Source organism: Pangasianodon hypophthalmus, chromosome 29, assembly GCF_027358585.1.
Source record: "Pangasianodon hypophthalmus isolate fPanHyp1 chromosome 29, fPanHyp1.pri, whole genome shotgun sequence".
Taxonomy (NCBI): domain Eukaryota; kingdom Metazoa; phylum Chordata; class Actinopteri; order Siluriformes; family Pangasiidae; genus Pangasianodon; species Pangasianodon hypophthalmus.
Genome location: NC_069738.1, coordinates 11,746,279 through 11,770,185, shown reverse-complemented (window position 1 = coordinate 11,770,185; position 23,907 = coordinate 11,746,279). Strand labels below are relative to the sequence as shown.

The window sequence follows — 23,907 nt, the reverse complement described above, 5'->3', positions numbered from 1 at the left end:
AAAAAAAAAAAAAAAGCTGTCTGGGCATTACAAAATCAAGCATTATCATAGTCCAGATTCTTTGTATTGTGGTAATTTGTGGTAACTTTTTTTTTTTTTTTTTTTTACAGTAAATGTCTTTAGCTTCCACTAATGGTTGCGAGCATTTCCCTTGAGTATGCACACTTTCACAACTAATATAACTGTATTTCAATTCAGCTGCAGAAACACTGAAATATGAGGTTTAATAGGCTCAAACAGAAGACTTTGTCTTTCTAATAGATAAGAAGATTTCAACTTCACTGAGTGTTAAAATTATCAGTGCATGAAGGCTCCCTTAGCTTGCCTTCTGTCCCAGCGAACAGTAATGCATGTCATTCAGTTTTTAATTAAAGCTGAAAATAATCACTGCTTGGTCACTAGAGTCAATGTGTTTCTCTTTGGTAAAAACAAAAGCATGAACTGGTACTTGCTAATTGAAAATTTAAGTGCAGCCACAAGGCTAGATGATAACCCACTCTCTGTCGCAATATCTACAAGCAAACAAGGAAAAAAAAATCTTGGGGTGCGTCTCAATCAGCTCCCTAGTTCAGTAGTCAGGGCACTGATCCGGGAGTCGGCCATTTTAAGGGCTGTCTCAATCGCAAAATGCTTCCAGTGTACTGGAATATTCACTCCCTAAAAAATCCCACAATGCACCGCAAAAACCAGGGAGCATCAGTGCACACTATGTTCCCTTACTGGAAATGACATCGTATTTTCCGAAGCCTCTCAGCTTGAAAAAAATGAAAAAAACTCTCTTGAAAAAAACTCTCAGCCAACTTCGTCTACAAATATAAATAGCTTGTTATCGTTGGTGTAGCTTTCAAATGATTCCTCACTTTAGCGATTTTTAACGTTATTTGACGTTCTATATAGGGTTTGTTTGAGTCTCACAACTTAAGTTTATAACAATTTTTAAAAAATCCACTAGCTAGCCTACGATGCTGCTTGAAGTACCATGACAGAAATGCGTGTGATTAAGCGAACAAATTTATATGACATATAATATCAGAAAGATATCGGTCCTGCCTGTTGTTGATAAATGCCAGGGGTGAGATTTTACAACGCAAATACGTAGTCATGTGACCGGAAATTGAGTCATCAGTGTCCCGATGTGTAGTGAGTCCTTACCAGTGCCCGAACTCATGCTCACGATATATTGATTCACCACCTAGGGAGCTGGGGAGCTGATTGAGACGCACCCTAAACCTTATTATGTCTCCATTGCACTGTATTTACTTGTAAAGAGGCTTACTTATTCTTCGGCTCACCTGATGGGTTTAGGTTACTGGGATGAAATGGTCACTACAAAAGCTTGGACAACAATTTATTATGGCTTGTGAAAAAAGTTCGACAACCCAGTTTTACACTCCTGATAGAGGCCATCAAGGTTTGCTGTAAAATGTGGACACAAGCTACATTACACTGGGGATTAGGCTCCTCCATGTCCATCTCTATATGTACACCAGATCCATCTATGGTGTTCATGGCCAAAAAGCTGCAAGTTTTTGATCATAAAACCAGATTACACTTACCAGTGATGTTAAGCAAACTCCACAATTATGTCTGAGAACAGAACATTCGCTCTGTCAAATCTTCAAATAGCTTGTTGGCATGGCGACGGCATCCTGAGTACCATAATGCAACATCTGCAGTTCTAAAATGATTCTTTGACATTTCCAGCTGTGTAGCTTACTTTAGAGTGATTACCTGATTTTTTAAGGTTGGCAATGTTTTTACCTTTTCATTTGCCTATTCTCTGACCTTTTGGTATGTTTCACTGCATATTTAATCTATATAAAACTGTACCCAGGATGCCGTCACCATGCCATCAAGCTATTGGAAGATTTAACATTTAACAAATATTCTGCTCTCTCAGAAATAACTGTGGAGTTTTTTTAACTTTTAAATTTGATTTTATTTTCAATATTTGTTTTGCGTTATCTTATTTTATCTTTATTTCATTCTTACTTTATTTCTCATGTGTATTTTGTGCCTTGTCTTTTAAGTATGCTGCTAGAACAATAAAAAGTGTCATCTTAACTCATGGATGACTAGCTGATTTTAAAAAAAATGTAAATGGGAAGACATTTCAGATTTTGTTCCTAAGAATTTATATCCTTTATAATACAGGGTGATTAAAAATTAGCACTTACTATCAACATTTTTCTTTACAGTTTTCTTTTCTTTATAGCAGAAACATGAGAGTGAATGAAAACAAAAAAGAAAAACTAACAAACTTTTTCTTTTACCATGAACTAAATGACTCTGACTAAATGACTGTTCCAGAGTGAAAACTTTTTATTTTAAAAAGTGCTTCAGTTGTTAATGTTATTATTCATTTCCATTGTAATTTCAGCCTAAGCATTTCCCCAATAGGCCTAAACTCTTGTGCACTTCCTGAACATCTGCCTACAGGAGCATGTGATGTTAGAAAGCTGCTATAGCCGGGTTTTTGAAGACGGGCCGCTGGCAGGAAAATCCTTTGAAAAAAAAAATTCCTATAATTCTGCAAGCAACAAATCACACTGCTTCAACTTCAACACAAGTTGAAGGATGCTCTGGCAATCTGGAAGCTGGCAATAATGATAGTGATCTGCAATGCCATATTCAAGAAAACATCCTTCAAAACTTCACATTATGCAGAAGACTGCAAATGTGAACAATCAACTAAGATTAGCGCTAGGAAGGTGGGAGACATGCCAAATAACTCCATCATATGTAAATAATGTTACTAACCATTCTTTCATTTCGTTTTGTTTATTTTGGTTTAAAATTAAAGAGGGGAGCGAGAACATAAAAATACCGTTTCTGTACAGAATGAACTAAAAAAAAAATTGTTTCTAATCTCTGCTTTATTGTATTGTTTGTGTTTTTTTGGTGAAATATCATTGACGTTTCATTTTCCAGTCTGTGTTTAATAACCTAACATCCTTGTGTTATAATGTTACAGTGTTTCCACTAGTGTTAGTGTTGTAAACTTATATACAGTATGTGTTAACATTTTTCATCACCCTGTATATTTGTCGCTTAACGTAAGCCTGCTATTTTTGCTCTTTTTTTTTACACTGTTCAAATAATAGTTCAATATTCATAACAATTATCTCCTGATTTTGCAGAAATGAATAAAATCTCATGAATAATGCATGCTGAACAGAGTGTTTTATTTGTGACCTTTACGCAAATTCTAATTAGCTAGAAGTAGAAGGTCTGAATTGTGTGGAAAACAAAAACTGCGAGGAATACAGATCAAGTAAAAAAAAATTTAAAAAAAGTAAAAATGATTTAAGTGCTTTAATGCTTAACCAATAGCTTTGAAACCTTGACTGAGATCTACTTGATTGATTGAGGTATAGATTTGTCTGTAAGTGACAGTAAATACAGTCAGAAGCTACCACACATTTGCTCATGATGATACTTTAGAAATGATTTAGACTAATTTACGAGGTGAATCATTCCTGACATTCTCAATGTCCAAAGTCCATAGCAGAGATCAAGTAACAATAACGTAAACAAGTGGATGCTGTATGCATGTTTTTATGGAGCTTGAAAGCTTACAAAAGTATCTGAATATGAATTTTGTACATTTGAGTACGTCACATTAAATCTTTTTTTTTTCCTGGGGTGTATTTAATACATTTACATTTTTAATCTATGTATTTTTTCCCCTTTGTTTTGAAACGGCTAGGGGTAAGAGTTCAGATTTTTAAAAATCCAAATTTAAATCTCAAAAATACAGATTTTATGTAAATTAGATTTAAAAAAAAAAAAAAAAAGGATTCCCAGGGGAAAATAGAGTCATCAAACACAGCATTTTACCAATCACAGTCTTATGTCACTCTGAATGCATTGTCTTTTCCCTGGGATTCCAGGATGACTCACCTTTACTAATTTAATATCATGAAATATCATTAATAAACTAAAATCTGTATTTTTGATATTTGAATTTTTGGGATTTGTATTTAAGGTTCTGAATTTTTTTTTTTAAATCTGTATTTTTGATATTTGAATTTTTGGGATTTGTATTTAGGGCTCTTTTTAGATTTTCTTTTTAAATCTGGATTTTTGAAATCAATTTTAATGAGATTTTTGTATTTAGGGTTCTGAAATGTTTTAAATCTGAAATCTTAGCCCAAGCAATTTCAAACCAAAGGGAAAAACATTACATAAAAAAAAAATCATTTTATTTAATGTTACATGTATGTAATTCAGATATAAGAAACTGATATTCAAATACTTTTGTCATCTTCCAAGCTCCATATGCTGTCTGCTTCTCTCTCTCTCTCTCTCTCTCTCTCTCTCTCTCTGATATAAGCCTCAGTAACAGGAGATGTATGAACAGACCTGCTCGGGGTGTCAGAAGAGCAAGTAGAGCTCAGAAGCCTGTTTCCTTTCTCTCAGTGTTGTGGCTGAGTTTTTGTTAGGCGCGTGCGTCGTTATTCAGCTTCGTATATATATATATTTATATAAAAAGAAAAAAAGCTAGAAGTTTGGAGCTGAGCCTGAGGGTTTTACTCCTCACAGACCCTCGGGGTGATTAGTCAGAGACCCAGAGCCATCATCATGGAGCTGTCCACTGCTGCTGAAGCTGAATTCCCAGACCTGTACTCAGTCATTCCCTACAATGTCACCTTCCCGGACGACGTGGCTGGTTTCGTCCCGGATGGACAGAACCACAGTGAGCACAATCCCTCCCGAGGAACAGCGGGGCTGGTGATCGCGGTCTCCATCACGGCTCTCTACTCCGTCATCTGCGTCGTGGGACTTCTCGGGAACATCCTGGTGATGTATGGGGTGGTCAGGTAAGAGCTCCGAGCACTGAGAGCAACAGCATTCGCATTCCCATGCACTGTGAATACTCTGCTGCAAAAACACACATCACCAACACATCAGTCACTTAAAGATTTAAAGGTGTAGAGCGTTAACTTTTAGCCTGTTACAGGTACATCACTTAACACTGAAGTGATGCTTGGTCTGGGGTGATGACCTATCATGGTGTGATGGTGTTTAAAAACACACAAACTGGTGGTAAAACTGAATTCTTTGTACACACACACACACACACACACACACATATATATAGATAGATAGATAGATAGATAGATAATTTCCCTAATTGATCTTCTTTTGGAAAACCATTTTCCCATTAATAATAATAATAATAATAATAATAATAATGTCACTATAAGCTGAAAGAGAGACTGGCTGTGAGGAAAAGCAAAACAAAAATCTACCTAGCATGACAGTGTGCAGTGCTGCTTAATTATCTAGAATAAATAAAATATAATTGAACTGAAGAGAAGAGAAGAGAAGAAGAAGAAGGAGGGAAGAGAAGGGAAAGGAAGAGAAGAGGTGTTATTTATAATTAAAATGAAAATTGTGAACATGCTGAGTGGCAGCAAAGTAATGTGTTTACGACAGGAGTGGATTACATAGCAAGGGTGTTCAGCGCACTCGACATCCCCTGGGCGCAGAAACAGAGGTCACTGTAGTGTGATTACATGAGAGTTGAGAAATGGGAGTGAGGGGGTTGAGAAATTTCTGGGAAGTCACAGCTAGACACAAAAGGGATGAGAATCACTGGAGTAAAGAACATATATATATATGTATATATATGTATGTATATATATGTATGTATAAATAAATAAGGACTAGAGACTAGACAGTAGATGGGAATGCATTTCGATCTTTATTTTGAGAAAGTCAATCATGAAGTAACTGTCTGATCATACACCGTGACTAACCACACTGGAACAACCCTAAAGTGGACAGACCTACTACTTGGGATCATTGTGTTATTGGTCTTGTTGTTTTTCTGACGAGTATCAGTCATTTGTAATAGACACATATTCAAAACACAAATCATGAGTATTTCATATTACTCAAATTCAAAATTCATGTTACCTCAAAAATGTCAGTTACAAAAAAAAAAAAGTAAAAAAAATCAGTTCAAAGAATAAAATAAATATACAGTGCATTGCATAAGAGTGGATTGCATAAGTATTCACCCCACTTGAACTTTTCCACATGTTGTAGTATTACAGCCTGGAGCTGAAATGAATTCAGTTGAGATTATGTATCACTGAATGTCCACAAAATACCCCATAATAATAATAATAATGATGAAGTAGGGGGAAAAATCAATATAGATTGCAAAATTATGTACAAGTTAAAAAATATAAACATTATTACTGCATAAGTATTCACCCCATTACTGTGAAATATATATCTAGCTCTGGTGCAGCCAGTTACCAACATAACTCACATATTCGGTTGAATGCAGTCAAACTGTGTGCAATTAAAGTGTCACATGATAAAAACAAGTCCAGGACAAAGTTCGGGAAATGTATCAGTCACGCCTTGGCAGTAACAAACATACTTTTGAACATCCTTCGGAGCACCATTAAATCCGTCATTAAAAAATGGAAAGAAAATGGCGCAGATGGGACTTTCACCAAAATTCAGTGACTACCAAATGTAAAATTTCCAATTCAGATGAGCTTCCAGATGCTCATGAGTCACTATTTTTAATTTACTACTTACCTCTATTTATATTACTCTCAGAAATCAGAATCAGAAGTGATTGCACTCTTCTTGTACAAGTCTGTCTCTCGCTGTGTCTTAAGTGGACTTCCATGTTACAGAGTTGGCCAGCAGCTGGGCTCAGTGCCCTTGAGTGAGCACCAGTCTGAGTTCGGAGATCCCCACTGAGCGAGAAATGGAGGGAAATAGAGAGCTGTTGGAACTGAAGGCCCTCCTAGCTGGAACATCCTGCTGGGCTTGAGCTTGTTAATCTTATTTTTGGTTCTGGATTACAGGATAAAGTAGTGTTCAGTACTGACATTGCACAACCAACAATATCATATCATCACTAATTGAATAAAGGAGATTGAAAGATTGAGCGAAACAATAAGTAAGTAAGTAAGTAAGTTTTATTTATAAAGCACATTTACAACAACAATGGTTGCCCAAAGTGCTGAACATACATATGAATAAAATTATAAAATAATAAAAGACTAAAAATATGGACAGGGCATAATAAATAAAAATAACACTAAGAGATGAAATAGTAGTAATAGTAATATCAATAACAAAAATAAAATAAATAGGAAAATTTTGGAAAGCAGGCATGAAAAGAGAAGTTTTTAGTTTTGATTTAGAAATATGAACTGACGATGCACTGCTCATATCTAAAATAGCATTTATTAAAATGGTAAAATAGCAGGTAGTGTGATGATTTGTGTCTGTTCACATAAGAGAATCTCTTTCCAAGACCAGGCATGAACTTTAATCTATCACTGATCTCATTAGCTAACCGAAATCTATATTCTCTCTTTCCATTTAATGCAAAGGACAATTCTGCCCTGTCTACTGAGCAATATATCGGCAGACTGAGTTTTTTTCTTCTTTGTGAGGTGCTTTCACACACACACACACACACTTTAATTAACATGCTAAGTGGGTGTTAATTCCTTACACTATTTGATTTAGCCTAAGCAGTGCTTCTGCTTTTAAAGTTAATGGATATGCTGTGACAAGGAACTTCATTCACTGAGTGATTTTCACTTTAGTGACTTATCGGGGTCTGACTGAAGTACGCTTTAATTATTAATTGATAGGTACAGCATAGTAATCCTTCACTAAAATTATTAAAACATTGGCAGTATTCTCACTTTCACACATCCCACATTTTACCACCAGATGTCACCGTCTCCAAAATACTGAAAAGTCAGTATCCCATGGTTACTGCTGATTATTCTCACCTGTTCATAATTAGATGTCATTAGTCACTGCTTTTATTCCCTACCTCAAGACATTCCTGTAGAGGAGCCTTGCGTCATCCTTTTATTTCCACCTTATTTCCTCATTTTTGGTGTGTGTGTGTGTCCTGCAGTTCATAGGCTTGTTTCCCAGGTTTAGGTTAGGTGACTGGTTTTGACCTTGTCATTCCTCCAGTGTAAGTTTTGTGCATGAATATATTCTGATTCCATGGTTCTGAGCTATGATTATTCCTGCCTTCTTCACTTTGACTACTGTTCTTACAAGCAGTTAGATGATTGGACAATTGAGAAAATACTGGAATACAGATTGGAATAAATACTACAGCAAAAAAGCTCATTGCAACTCCTCCTCATATAAATTGACGCTAGAATAGAAGAAGTGGCAGGACAGTTCCCATGTTCAGCATTGAATTTATTCGTGAAGTCACACAGTAGTGATTAATGGCTCATCAAAAAAAGCTTTAGATGCTGTTTGTTTATCTCTGTACCAGTGTTATTGTGGAGAGGTGTGAATTGTTTGCCCAGCAGGGGGCTCGCACCCCTCCCCTTTCCCATCGACTTGCTCATCTGTAGCTAAACACAGAGTCATGATACTCTACACACCGAAACCCAACAGTGTCCTGACTAATCTTATAACAGACGTATAAAGTAATTAATTTGTTCGTAATGACGTACAAACAATGTCAAATAAGTCGATTTCCATGGAACACCAGTGTACTCTGAGAAAGGATTAAATAATTATTGTAGAAACTTAAAATGATGGGCACAGCTTTGCCGCCTCACAGCTGTAGGATTGTGGGTAAATGTGTGGAGTTTGCACCTTTGGGTTCTATGGTTTCCTTCCACCTCCTCAAAATGGCTTGGCATTTGGACTCACTGTGCTAAATTGCCACTGAATAAGTGTCTGAATGTACGTGTGCTTGGTGCCTTGCAATGGATTGTATTGTATGTTGTACTCCAGTCTTGTGCCCAGTGTCCCTGGGATAGGATAAATGACCAGGATAAAGCAGTTAAAGAAGATGAATGAATTAATTCAATTACACGATGGGATACATACTTGGGGTACTTGGGTATGGACATTCATCTGGATTGTTATGACATTAGCTCATAGTGACTGCCTGCTCATCCTCAGCAGAATGATGCTGAACACCAATCATGTTCTAGCATTCTGTCTGATATGTCTCCTGAAGGAGAGTCCCTTTTACAGGGCATCATAATTAAATAGAAGGAGAATATATGTATACTGTACATATTAAAATACCTAGATAACAGATATCATCATGCTATGCACTGCAACATGAGACCAGTTGGCCTCCATACTGGTCCTGAACTGTGGTATTGAAAAAAAAAAAAATAGCCAAAGCTGGTCTAGTTTAAGAATTACAATTACGTTATGAGATTATAGTAAATGTACAGTGGAGACTCAGTAGTTAAGACTGTGGGCTACTAATCAGAGGGTTATGAGTTCAAATCCCATACCAGCAAGCTTATGCTGTTGGCTCCTTAAGCCATGCCCATAACATTTAACTGCTGAGCTCAGTCGTTAGTTGATTTACATCAACACATCTGCCAACTAAATCAATGTTAATGAGGATTATATCATAGCACTCCATTCCAGCTGGTCAGAAGGTGCTGAATCATTTTTATAACAGCATGGCTCTGACTGTAATGTTGGCTGAAATTGAAATGATCGGTTTATATTAATGAGCTCGTTCTAATCTATTATCATTTCTATAATAACAGCTCATTGAGATGACTTGTATTGCAGATGACTTTCATAATAAACAGATTACAAAATGTGTTATATAACGAAGAAAAATGTATAATCATTGGTATGGTGAAGCCCTCTATAAGTAGATGTTTAACATTTATGGATGTAAGCACTTTCTGACAGTCAAATTTTTCCATCAACATTTTATTTGGTCTTATTAACTTCAAGAGACAGAAAAAAAGAAAGACTGGTGAGGGAACAAATGTTTATAGCTGCTGTAACATCCATGATAACAGTTAACTACAAATGGTTAAAAAGCATGATGTGTTGTTCATTATAGTATAAGGGGAATAAAGCACTTCAGAACGTAACGTTATAGTAAAATAATACACTTTGGGTTGTAAGATATAGTAAGTCTGCTTGTGCTATAAAATAATCCACTTCAACAAGACTGTTAGCACATGTATACATAACAGGGGAGTTAGCATTCTCTTTAGCTGTGTTTAGCTGTCTGATAATGCTGCAGTTCAAAAAGATAAATTGGTCTCGTGTGTGTCTGAATAAGCATATTTTAATCATCATCATCCCATATTAGTAGCTGTTATGCAACTGGGGAGGATCAGCTAGTGGGTGGGAAATGCATACAGTATAATCCTAGCCTGAAGAAAAAGATCTCGGAAAAATTGGCAAAATATTGTAAGGAAGTCTATGCTATTGGCTTCAGTAGTGCACTTTAGCATAGTGTGTCTAACATAAAGTCAATTACACATTGAGGGAAAGTGACAATTACAGTCAGTGCTGTGGCAGAGGTCAAAAATGGTTTGATTTATAAGCTAAAAATAAGAATTACAGCCAAAGAAGAAGACAGTACCACAGGACAGAGGTTGTGTACCACCTCACTGTCATTACTTAATGGAAAACTCAGCTATTATTGGTGGCACTTCCCTGAAAAGTATTAATCCTGATGGTAACGATTCCTATAACCATAGAAAAGCAACTTCTTTATCAGCGTATTAAAGTACAATAAGTTGGATTTGCCTTCTTATATGCTCTCTCATACTCGGGTTACATTTTTATCACAAAGAGTTTCTAAATATTTTTGGGAAGGAGTAGTTGTGCATGTATGCACATTGCCAGGCACAAGTCAAACTGATCAGTCATGATCTATGCATGAAAATGTATTCCGTTTATGCACAAAATTGTGCACCCAGTTGATGAAATAGGCTTTCTTGGCCAAACAAGAGTCTATAGAGACTTTATTGGAAGCCAAAATAACATTTACTCAACTCATTGACTTGATTTGTTGTCCATTTAATTTGGCTGCATATGATGGAAAATGAAAACCGTATCCTCAGATGTACTGTATATGCATGTATGCTATAAAACTATACAGTTTTATAAATTAAGTCTCTGAAACTTGCTGGCTTTTAGAGTCTATAAAGTTTCACAACTTCGAATAATCCAAAGCTGTTGAGATTCAAATTCACTGGTGATGACAGTTAGTGTGGGGATGCTGGGGTGGCTGTAGGATGGACTTTTGTGCAATATTTTATCTGTGGACTTGGACAAAAGTGTTCGTGATAACAGTTATTAACTGAATAAAACTTATTCACAGTTATTAACTGAAAAAAATAAAAGGCAGTGCATACAAAAGCAAATGGCAAGGCTAGCCAGCCGTGCAAATACAAGAATGATTTGAAGCAGTGGCATAGCCAGGAATGAATTTCAGTGGGGGATGAGGAAATATGCTAAATATAATCAGTTTATTCAATTAAATTGATAAATGTCACGTACTCATGCATTTTGGATCGAGCACTGAGCACAGTAGTAGGTATGGCCATGGTATTCAGAATTTATCATTTAATTATTTAAAGCATGATCTACGGTCCACCAGCGCTGCTATTGCAATAACTTTAATAGGCATAGGAAATAAAATATCCTCATGACAGTTCCATTGAAATAATTAAAATAACATACTCTACTAGTAATCAGGAAAAATGAACATCTTCCCTTATAAAACCATATCTACCCTTCTTCTTCCCCCTCCTGCAGTAGACCTCCAGTGTTTTATTGGCTGTCACCGTGATATCCCTGTGCTCAGAGTGTAGCTAGCTGGCAAGTAGCTTTCAAAGAGAAACAGAAGAAATGCAGAATCCTGATTGGTTAATCATGTTTCTGACCAGTGATGACTGTGATTAAACAAACTAAAGGATGCATCTTTTTGACAGTTAAATATGAAGGAAGTGTATTAGAAACTTGTTATAAACATCATTATAGCATAATTACTGTGCAAAACAATGTTTTTCATCTGCACTGTACAGTATGTGTATTATGTTGACCACCTACAAATAAGCATTTGCAATTGTCTATATTTTACAACTGTATATAACTCTATATAACTATATATAAGGGTGGACATCGTAATAGGGATTCAAAGGTGAAGCCAAAATGTCTCCGAGGCCCTCTAGTGGCTGGCTGCAGTACCATTTTTAACCCCGCCCATTCCCATGTTAGTGAATGGAAAAAGACCCAAGTTCTTCAATTTATTTTTTGGAATAGTATCCTGTCATTCAATGTGAAGTTCAGTTGACCTTGATGTCTCCCCCAGTATTTTTTTCTGTATGATAAATGCATTTTATAGGAGTTATTTGATGATAAATAAAAGGGCGTGGTTAATGAGGTGATTGACAGTTTTGGATGTGACAGTTCAGCCTCATGAACATGCACGCACTTTCCAACATGCACCTGAAGCTCTGGACAGTTCTGTAACAAAGCCATGTCTTGTTCTGTTCTTACAGACCCTCACTGAGTAGCTCTTTGCAGTTTTTCTGGTATGTTGCTCATTTTGATGTCTTATTATATTCTGTTTTATTATGTATCACAGTTGCACTGTGGGACGAGGCACTAAGGAAAAACATTTCGCTACATTAATACATCACATGTATGTAATGTATGTGACAAATAAAGAACCTTGAAGCTAGCATGTTGTACTGATACAACTAGCAAACCAACATGAGTGAACAAAGCGTAAACCAAGGCAGCTAACTCCACCTACAGTATGAGCGGAGCATAAAAGAGCACTTCTCCATTCAGAAGAGCAACTTGTGGGTGTCATAGCTAGATGAAAATCATGGAGATCAGTGATTTTTTCCTCAAAATATAGGTTGTGTTGAGTGTAAACATTGATTATTGTCTACCAGTATATTTTCAGTTAGTACCTTACATTAGCTACTAGTACTTACTTTGATCAAATGATGAATAATGTCAGCTAGCTAGCAAATGGTAGCTCAGTCAGTCATGGCACAAAGCTCTAAAATTTTTTCTGACAATGGTAAAATCAATATACTTGAAAATTATGTCACTACAATTGAGCATTTTTTATATTAAAGTAATAACACTGTACAATGTACAAAGGCTTCTAAACTGCACAATAGAGTAAATGGCGCCATGTTGTCCACTCATATCTACAGTCATTGTTTCAAATTTGAAAGATTTTTTTTCTTAAATGTTTGTGTAATGCTGTGTTCAATAGGCAACTAAGTCCTGCAGATGCCACTGCACATAATATTCCTAATAATCATTCTTCATTATGACAGCTAGGTAATGGACTTATTAAATAAGAATGGACTTATTTAACAGTATTCCCTCTGCAACCTCAAGCTAATAGGATCTGTTGCCATGTGTACATGCATCGGAAGTGCCAAAGTGCTAAGAAAAGATCCTTTTTACCACAACTATTCTAATATATGTAATATATAGTATATAAACAAAAAAGTACATTCCAAATTTTAGCATGCAGTTATTTCAATTACTTATACTCAAATCCTGATCACGTAATACCATCAAGTTGCACAAATCAATAATATGTTGGTTCTGATGGATGTTAAATCACTACCAATCCACATTTCTGCCATGCTGTTTATTTTATTTTAGCCAGGAAAGTCCCATTGAGGTACAGGATCTCTTCTTCCAGGAAGTTCTGGTCAAGATGGCAGCACAATCTGATTTTCGTAAGAATATTGGGGTAACATTATCTAGCTAGCAAATTTGTTTGCTTTTTTTCAGATGTGCACCCAACAACAGAAAGAAAACAATGTGGCAAAACACTGGGAATTCACAGGTCAAAATTCTTTGAAAAAATTGATAAAATTTAAGTGAATTAAACACTGCCAGAAGCAAAAGCGCATCTTTCATGTCCTACATCCTTTCCCCTTCAGTGAATTTCTTATATTAAAAAAACCCATTAACTATAAAAAGATGGACTTATTATAAAATCTAATATTTGCAGTACACATAGAATAGTCTTGTTTGGTATTAAGTTAGATATTTAATAATTTCTGACATTTTGTCAGATTTCTTACACACTAGATGTCATTTTCTGTTCCTTATCCTCTTTATAAGAAAGGATCTATAAGAACAAGAGTAGAAGGGGTCAAAAAATCATAAATGTTATGTCTAAACCAAAATGTTGTCAGCTCTGATGCATTTACATAGGATAACAGCTGAATCCACTAATTTGATTGGTCGAGCAGCTTTCCAAGAGTGCTTATATTTAGTCTATCCGCACTGGGATGTTTCACGTTGTGTATTGTCTGTGTTCACCAAGTAAAATTCCACTTCCTAAAAGGTTACCACGGTAGAGTTAGCAACATCATCAACGGACGTGGCAAATGATACTTTTGACTTAAAATATGAAAGCTTGTTAGATGAAGGTGAAAAGGAAGAAGGGACGCCAATTTTACCGCAAGCACCTTCAACAGAAATGTACAAATTAATGTGAGCTAGCTAGCCAGCCAGCCGATATAACCTGAGTGTGGCTTCTTCTGGATCTATTTTCACTTGCGGAGCAAAAATAAAGAGAACATTTGGCCATATTGTGTCCTAAATGTCATTTGCTCGATGTTAATTTATGGTTTATAGGATTGTTGTATAAAAGCAATATCGCACTCGCAATCATGCCGTTATACTGAATATCAGCACGGCTGCAATTAGCTATGGCCGAATCACAGCTATGCCAATATTCAGTATAACCAGACTCTTGCTTGTGCAATATTGCTTAAATGTTCTTTGTGTACTTTTCCATGAAAAAGAACACAAGTTGTACAAGACTCAACGGAGAGCAGCATTCTGTTTCATAAAAAAAAAAAAACATGGAAAACCTGTGTATTCCACGACACAAGGCTTATCTTATGACTAGACAAAACTTGTTTGAGTTCTGTCAGGAGAGGAACATTTCTATCAACCTGCAGTTTTTGAAAATGAAAAGCCCTCCGTCTGATTACTGAGCTGAAGCTGAGCCTGTTCCTCACCAATTGCTCTATCCATCCAGAAAATTAGACAGAATAAACACCCAATGCTTTATGAAGATGAAATGTTTCATAGTGAACTGAATGTAAATGTGTTCCAACTCGCTCAGTTGGGATTATGAAAAGAAGTAAAAAGTGGAAGGCGAGGGTAAAGAAATATATAGTCAGAATTCTAAGTAGTCTTGATAAAAAAAAAAAAAAAAAAAGAGTATGAAACTTTAGAGAAAAAAATGTCTGTGGTTAATCTTATATTGAAATATCAGAGAAATCTAACTAGGTACTGAAGTGATTTTTAAAATAAAACATGAATGGCATGGATTCCACAAGATGTTGGAAACATTCCTTTGACATTCTGGTCCATGCTGACATGATTGCATCAGATTTTTCAAGTGCGTTTCATGCTGCGAATCTCCCGTTCTACCACATCTCAAGGTTGTTCTATTGGATTCAGATCCGGTGACTAGGAAGGCCACTGAAGAACACTGAACTCATTGTCGTGTTCATGAAACCAGTTTGAGATGACTTTTGCTTTGTGACATGGTGCATTATCATGCTGGAAGTAGCAGTTAGAAGATGGGTAAATTGTGGCCATGAAGGGATGCACATACTCAGCAACAGTACTCAAATAGGCTGTGGCATTCAAGCGAAGATTGATTGGTATTAACAGGCCCAAGCTGTGCCAAGAATACATTCCCCACACCATTACACCACCTCCACCAACCTCGACTGTTGAAACAAGGCAGGTTGGGTCCATGGATTCATGCTGTTGGTGTCAAATTCTGACCCTACCATATATGTGCAGTAATCGATATTCATCAGAACAGACTATGTATTTCCAGTCTTCAACTGTCCAGTTATGGTGAGCCTGTTCCCACTGCAGCCTCAGCTTTCTGTTACTGGCTGACAGAAGTGGAACCCGACATGATCTTCTGCTATTGTAGCCCATCCGCCTCAAGGTTCGACGTGGTGTGCATTCTGAGATGCTTTTCTGCTCACCACAATTGTACAGAGTGGTTATCTGAGTTACTGTAGCCTTTCTGTCAGCTAAAACCAGTCTGGCCATTCTCCGTTGACCTCTGTCATCAACAAGGCGTTTACGCCGCAGAACTGCTGCTCACTGGATGTTTTTTCTTTATTGCGCCATTCTGAGTAAACTCTAGAAACTGTTGTCGTGAAAATCCCAGGAGATCAGCAGTTATAGAACTATTCAAACCAGCCCTTCTGGTACTAACAATCAATAACAAGTTCTATAACTGCTAACTACATGCCTGAAAACGTGCATATCCTCTGTTAGGGCAATAATTAAGATGTTTAAAACAGCTAGAGCTCTAATGAATATGTCTGTAAGAAGATGCAAAGATGCAAGTGTATTATTCCTCCACATTACATAGCTGTAACTGGAATTAGAAATGCATAGGGAACATTGTTTTCATATAGTGGACATTCTTTGATTATACGCAGCATGAACATATGTAATGTTGTGCGTTAGGTTTATACCCAAAGTATGTTTTAGGATCAGTAATGATGTGGGGCTGTTTTTCCTCCAGAGTATATTCTAGGATAAGCCATGATGTGGGGCTGTTTTTCCTCCAAAGGCTTTGGGAGTCTTAATAGGATTCATGGCCACAGAATGTAGTTTTGACATGGCCATCCCAGTCGCATAACTTAAATCGCATTGAAAACCTGTGGGCTTAGCTGTAGAAGAGAGTCAACAAGAGGAGGAGATAGAGGCTCTGGGGAGATTCTGTATTGACAAGTGGTCTCAAATTCCTTGCTCTATTTCCTCCTAGGAAGCAATATATCTCATCAAGGATTATAGTAGAAGACTCAGTGCTGTTATGTTGACAAATGTAGGTTGCACAAAAAACAAAATGCTGGATTGCCAATCATTTTTTTGACAGATACGGTTTTGTTAAAAAAATCAAAAAGGGTTTTTGTTTCCTTAGAGTAAATTTACTTCAATGAATGGTTACATTTCTCTCTTAAGAGATTAAGCTAATTAACGACAAAGACATTTTTTCATAACCTTTTATCCTAAGCTTTACCAAGGGTGCCAATAATTCTTAAGCTGACTATAACATTTTCAACTATGCATACAAGATAAAGTGTTTTCAATTAATATGCATGTTCTTGCCCCTAAGGGAATTGTGTTAATGTGAAAGGTGATTGTGCTCTTGAATAAATCAAAGGAAATTAGAAAATAAAATGGCTCCATATTGACTGTAGCTCCGAAGTGGGGGTTATTATAAGAGGATGATTTGTAGTGCTGCAAATTAGTTTGCTGGCCATTTCTCGATACTTTCTTTTAAAAGAAAATGAATCACAATGAAATGAAATCACCTCAGTTGTGGTATTGCATTACGGATGGGTGACAAATTAAAGGAAAACTGGCATGGTTTAGATCCATTACTCCCCTTAGGAAAGGGTCACTACAAATCAATACCAATCAAGAGTCACTGCAAATCAATCAAGTTATTCTGACTGATCAGTTTCCTGTGATGGAGCATTTCTATCCTGATGGGAGTGGTCTCTTCCAGGATGACCCCTCCCCCATTTACAGGGCATTATAGCTGACTGAGTGGTTTAATGAGTATCAAAATAAATCACATTCACCAGATTTGAAAACCTGTAGTAGATTTTGGATAACCATGTTAGGTAGTGCTTTCCATCAACATCATCAAAACACCAATGGATGGAATATCTTTAGGAAGAACAGTGTTCATTCCTTGAGTACAGTTCCAGAGACGTAATGAAGTTGGGCCAAGGCGTATTGAAGTTGTTCTGGCAGCTCGTGGAGGCCCAAGACCTTACTAGACACTTCATCTTGGTTTTTCCTTTAATTTGTCAACCTCTAAAAATGATGTATCTTCTATTTTCAGTGAATACTACTGAAATTATTGAATAGAAATATATGTGTACATATATATGTATGTATATATGTATATATGATTTAGGGTCACCAGTCCACCTACCAGGATTTTTTTGGACAGTGAGAGGAAACCAGGAAGAAACCCAGATGGATAAGGGCAAAACATAGGAAATTCCACCCAGACAGTAACGTGAGCTCAGGATCAATCTGTGGATGATGGAGCTGTGATGCAGAATTAATACCCGCTGCAACTCTTTGCCACTTGTACGACAATAGTACCTGTGTATCTGAGTCCAAAGACAAGTTACTAGCCACAAGGCTTTTTGTTTTTTAATGAATGGTTTCACATTCTGTGAAACATATTTATTTTTTGAAAAACATAGTCACCTCACCAAACAGTTAGCAAGAGTGAAACCTAACGTCAAATACACTCGTCGGCCACTTAGATAGTGTCACGTCAACACCAGATTCAGAGTTAAACTTCACTCCTCAGAACACAACGAGGCCTGCAAATATGGCCACCGAGGACTACAACACCCAACCACCACAGAGGCTGTCGCGTTCATGCTCACCATCTTACTCATCACACTCACCTGTGCACAATTACTGCCATACTATTTAAGGACTCAACACACATTCACACACGCACGCATGCACACACTCTCTTTGCAAACTCATGCTCTGTGTCCTAGCTACTAGTTTATTCCAAGCCTTTCATTCTGTTATATTATTACCTGGCTTTGATCTTCTTTCTGTTTTTTTTGGTTCATTGATTATTGCCTAGTCTAGTTCATGTTGTTTGTTGATCACCTGACCATTGCCTGTTTCCTGTTTACAGTTTTGCCTCTCAATTTGGATCTGAGTTCAAACTTTTCAGTAAGGCTTCTTTACCTTGCAATTGTATCTGTTCCTGCCACTGGACAGAGAGGAACATCTTTTGATAGGAGCACCTGTACCCCTGCTTGTTCATGAAATTATCCGAACAGCCACTTATGCATTGCACTACTGCCACATCACCTGTTTTTTTTCCAATCTTCAACAGTCCAGTTTCTGTGAGCCTGTGACCATTGAGATCCTTTTCTGCTTATCACGGTTGTAAAGAGTGGTTATTTGAGTCACCTTAGTCTTCTTGCTCGAACCAGTCTGGCTATCCTCCTCTGACCTCTCTCATCAACAAGCCGTTTACACCTGCAGACCTGCCTCTTACAAGATGTGTCTTGTTTTTCACACCATTCTGTGTAAACGCTTAAAAATCCCAGGAGATCTGCAGTTTCTATAATACTCAAACCAGCCCATCAGGCACCAACATCCATGTCACAGTCAAAGTCACTGAAATCACATTTTCCCCCATTCTTATGATTGAAGTGAACATTACCTGAAGCTTTTGACCTGTATCTGCATTATTTTATGCATTGCAATGGTGCTATAATTGCATGAATGTACAGGTGTACAGATGATCCTGTTAAAGTAATAACCTACTGTTTCCATGCTTAAGGAATTATTGTTATTCAGAAATGTTATTGTTCTTAAGAAAACTCATTATGCTCAATTTATTAAGGGACTAATTCAAGACATTGTACGGGTACAGCTGTGGCAGGAGGAACATGATTGAGACGACACAGTATGCAATGTGAAAGCAGAGATTATGGCATGATATCATGAACAGACCAGCTCCTGTCTAACACAGACTTCACCATGCTGTGCCTCTTCTTCCAGCTAATGCCAAGTTTAGCAGCTTGTTCATGTTTTTATTTTACAGATAAGCTACATTAGCTCTAACCCTATGGGCATACTGTGTACAGAACAGCTAAAGGAAATTGATTTGGCCAAAGCACCACCACACACATGAATCAGCATGGATCATGAAGCATATTCTTTTGATTCTGTCATGCCGTGTCCATGTACTTTCAAACAGAGGCTGATTTACTTTACACGACCTGAAGTGTGTGCAGATCTGAAAGCTGAGCTCAGTCAGTTGGAGTTTTACAATTTGCATCGAACAGTGCTGGCAAGCTAGTGTAATTGAATCGAGTTCACATTAATCTAGAACTAGACTGATTAGAAGAAGGGCAGAATTGGCACAAACATTATAATTGGCAGCAGACTGTGTGCTTCACACCACAAATCTACACTTGATTCAGTTGGTGTCAAGAGTGCAGCTTATTTGTGTTCCAGCTGAACTACTCCAGCTTTCAAGTAGAATAATATTGATTGCCACTGGACTGTCTGCTGTGCTAGTAGAAGTGGAGAGTTTAAAGCACAAGTTTATACCCTTCCTATGGAGATTTAAATATGTAAGGAGGAGTCTAAAGGAGTTCAGGCCATCCCTTCAATCCCATTCTCTTTAAACTTCTCTCCAAAGTGCATCCTTCTGAAGACAGATTGCAGCAACGGCATTGTTCTTCCATAGAAGCAGGTTCAAGATTCTTTATTTGTGACATACATATTACATACATGGGATGTAGTGAAATGTTTTTATATATAGACCAGGTTCTGTATCTTGTATCAGCAATCTCTACAGGGTTTCCCAAAATTCTCCATACATTGGGGAAATTAACACTTTTAGCAAAATGTAAATTTATTTACAGAACGATATATATATACAATATGATATATATATACAATATGAATTGAGTATGAAAAAATTTGGAAGACTTTTTGCTAAAAATTGTTAATGTCCTCTATGTATGGAGACCTTTGGAAAACCCTGTACACTAATTATATATCGAATTGTATTCGCAACTGTTTGGTTGGTCTGTATCACATCAAGACAAAAGGATTAACTGAACTCCAGTGGACATGTCAGTCACTTGAATGAAAAACAAGCAGCAGCCTCTACATTGCAATTCAGTGTGCAATTCCAGAGATAGAAAAGCACGCACACTGGTGAAAGAGTGTGAAATGCAGTACACAAGCTGCATTTCTTTTCAGTAATGACGTGCAGAAAACATTACACACTGAAAAGCTAAATCTTCATCGCGTTGCTGTAACGTAGACTTTAGTCAATTCTAAAGATGGACTCAGAAGTGAATGTGATTTCACTTTCATCAGTGCACTGCAATAGTGCCACACTGAAATGCAATCACTGTCCAATCACAGGCCTAAGGCATACTTGGGGTCGTGGTTGTAATGAGAGCTTGGGCTTGAAAGCATCATTTTCCAGGAGGTGTTGCCATCAATATAAAGGAACAACCCCTCTCTCTCTCTCTCTCTCTCTCTCCAGGCAAGATGACATAGGATGTATTTGTTTTGTCTGCCTCTAAATTACTATTACAAGGTTATCAAAGTGACTCAGAGCAGCTCAGGAACACTGCAATCTCTGCCCTGACTCAGTAATGACGATTTATTTGTTAATTTGCTTTCCTTTTAATCCGGTAAGCATTAAGTTACATTTTTCACTAGTCAAAACGTTTGTTTCCAAACTATTGGTTTACTAATTACTAATATTTGATGTACCACTTGTAGATGAATCGTATCAGCAAGATCCAGCGTAGTCAGCTAAGTTTTTGAGAGGGAAGAGGAAAGCAGAGAACCAGCAGGGAACCGCCACAGACATGCAGAGAACATGCAAAACCTAGCACAGATGTTAACCGAAGCTTGGATTTGAATCCTGGATCGTGTGGCTGTGAGACAGCAGCACTACCTGCTGCCCCGTACTTCCACACAGGTTTTCAGTACTGACAAAGAGACAAAGCCATTGCAAACACGCTGAACTGCAATCACTTCTGTGTTGACATGTGCAAATTATGTCTTATCAATGTTGCATGCAGCTTGTTTGCTAATTAGGAAGATGTTGGCACAATGCCTTTATTTTTAAATTGTGTGCTCTTTTCAGCCATCATTGAGTACAATGTGTGAGCTATTGTTTAACCGGGAAACACACAGCTGACTGCAGTCAGTACTGGAATATTACAAAAATGCATGAACAGTAACGAAAAACAACCTTGTGTGGACATCTTCCCAATTAGCAAATGAGCCATGGATGACATTATTGACGTGTAATTTGTGCCACTGCTGGCTAGATGTTTGCGTGCTATTTGGGTAGTTGGTGCTTTTGAAATTCGACAGCCACAGAAACTACAATCTTTGCATTTTTTGGCCTTCCTCACCATTTTCCTCACTGTGCGGTTTGGCAGTATGTTCAGGCATCTTATTCCTGGCATATTTTACATACAGTTGGGTCCAAAAGTCTGAGACCACATTGAAAATCTGAGATTTTTTTTTTTTAAATTGGAAATAAACAAAGTTTGAGAATAAAAATAGAAAATTCTAAAAAAAAAAAAAAAGGAAATGTGCAGACGTATTTTCAGCAGTGGTCTCAGATTTTTGGACCTCACTATACACCACCCAAGTATATCACTTTGTAATCAATTATGGCACAAAGACAGTGTAAACTGTGCCATGTTATGGGGAAAACAAAATAAAAAACAATACAACATTTCTACTAAGTCGTTATTAATAAAATTGTATTAGTAACAAAATATTAGAAAATGATTGTTTACATATTACCACATTAATGAGAGTGTAAGAACTATCATAATGCCAGATTTTACACCACTGTGACAATAAAATGCACTTGACAAAATATAATCTACTTTGTGTTCCACTAAGTAAATTAGTTAATAAGTAAAGGACTGAGGAGTCAGGTCCATTCTATGCTTTGCGCTAAAAACAAATTTCATGAATATGCAGTTCTTCTGGGAAAATTATCCCCTCAGCAGCTGGCAAATGTTTGTGAAGCATATTTAGCCGGAAGAGTACGAACAGGGATGAGCTCTCTTCTTTGCTTTCTCTAAGAGTAATTGGAAGAATAAGAACTGCTCTACATGTTGTGACAGAAGGCAACCCTGAAATTATACGGTGCTATTTCCTGGAGCTACATGTTCAGTGTCTCCATGATTGATTATTAGATTCAGTTAGCACCAGGTTGATTGATGAGTTTGAACTGCAGGTCTGGCTTGGAGATGAGGAGAGGTTTGTCAATAAGACAATCTGTAACTCAGAAGAGTAATGAATAACTGTGGACAGTGTAGTGATCACACTGAGCTTCCTGCTGTGCACTTAAATCAGACGTAATAAGCAAAATCGCTACACAGTGTAACAACTGGATTGTCATTGTGGGGCAAATACTAATAATTCAAGGAGATTCAACCTAGTGTTAGCAAAATGCTTTGCTGAACAGCACACCAAAAAATGTGAGATGAATGAGACATTCACAAATAGGTGTGGCTGGATGGACACAATACAGAGTAGGTTTGTTTGTTATGGATAAATATTTAATATATTTATGACTATGGATCAGCTTATGTATAGCTGCAAGGTCAGATTTGTAGATGTGCATCTTGCTCTATGTTATTATCACGCTGCATTCTTATCATGCTTATATTCTACAGCCATCATGTACAGTGAATATAAAAAGTCTATGCAGGGTTAAACTGCAGGGTTAAAACCGCAGGGTTTTCGTGATGTAAAACAATGAAATTAAGATAAATCGTGTCAGTTGTAGTGATTTAAATCACTGTGATATAGCAACCACAAAATTTAATGTGAAAAACAATTAGAAATGTTTCAGGGGGAAAAAGAAATTCTCTACTTGATAATGATGGCCTTCACGGTGTTCCATGGTCCATCTAATGTTTTGGAAATTCGTACCCCTCTCCTGATTGATATCTTTCAACAATAAGATCCTGTACATGCTTTGTAAGCTCTTTGTGAACCATATCTACAGCAGTCAGATGAAACCTAGAAGATGTCAAGAAAATCCTTCAGAAACAGCTGATGTTTATTTCTGGTTAATCAGAATCACTACAGTGTTTACATGTGTATGATAATTACTTTTGAACATGAGTTTGAATGTTAATTCTGAGCACAGTCACATGTCCCATTATAAAAGGGTGTGCATACTTATGCAACCAGGTTATTGTTTTGTTGGTTAAGTTTTTTCTTTTTCCTTTTTTTTCCTAAAATGTTTCTATTTGTTTTCACTTGAATTTTGTTGCTAATTTACATTAAAGGTGGAAAAAAAAGATATGTATCTTTTTTTATATTCTTTATTTTAGTTTTATTTATTTTTTCTTATATCCACTGTATGTACATATCAGGCTGCTACCTTTTATTCTGCCTACCTATAATATTATTATTATTATTTATTATTCTTATCTTATTTCTAATTTTCATTACAGTCAAAAGGTCATCCTACCTACTAGCTCAAATTACCCA

General features: G+C 36.8%; 1 protein-coding gene across 1 annotated transcript in view; it reads left to right on the top strand.

The window, feature by feature from the left end:
* Positions 1 to 4,378: 4,378 nt before the first annotated feature.
* oprd1a (opioid receptor, delta 1a) overlaps positions 4,379 to 23,907 on the top strand; it is a 31,150-nt gene continuing 11,621 nt past the window's right edge. The window contains 1 exon segment of the mRNA XM_026942217.3: positions 4,379 to 4,823. Within this exon segment, the coding sequence (XP_026798018.1) occupies positions 4,585 to 4,823 (239 nt within the window). The 5' untranslated portion in view covers positions 4,379 to 4,584.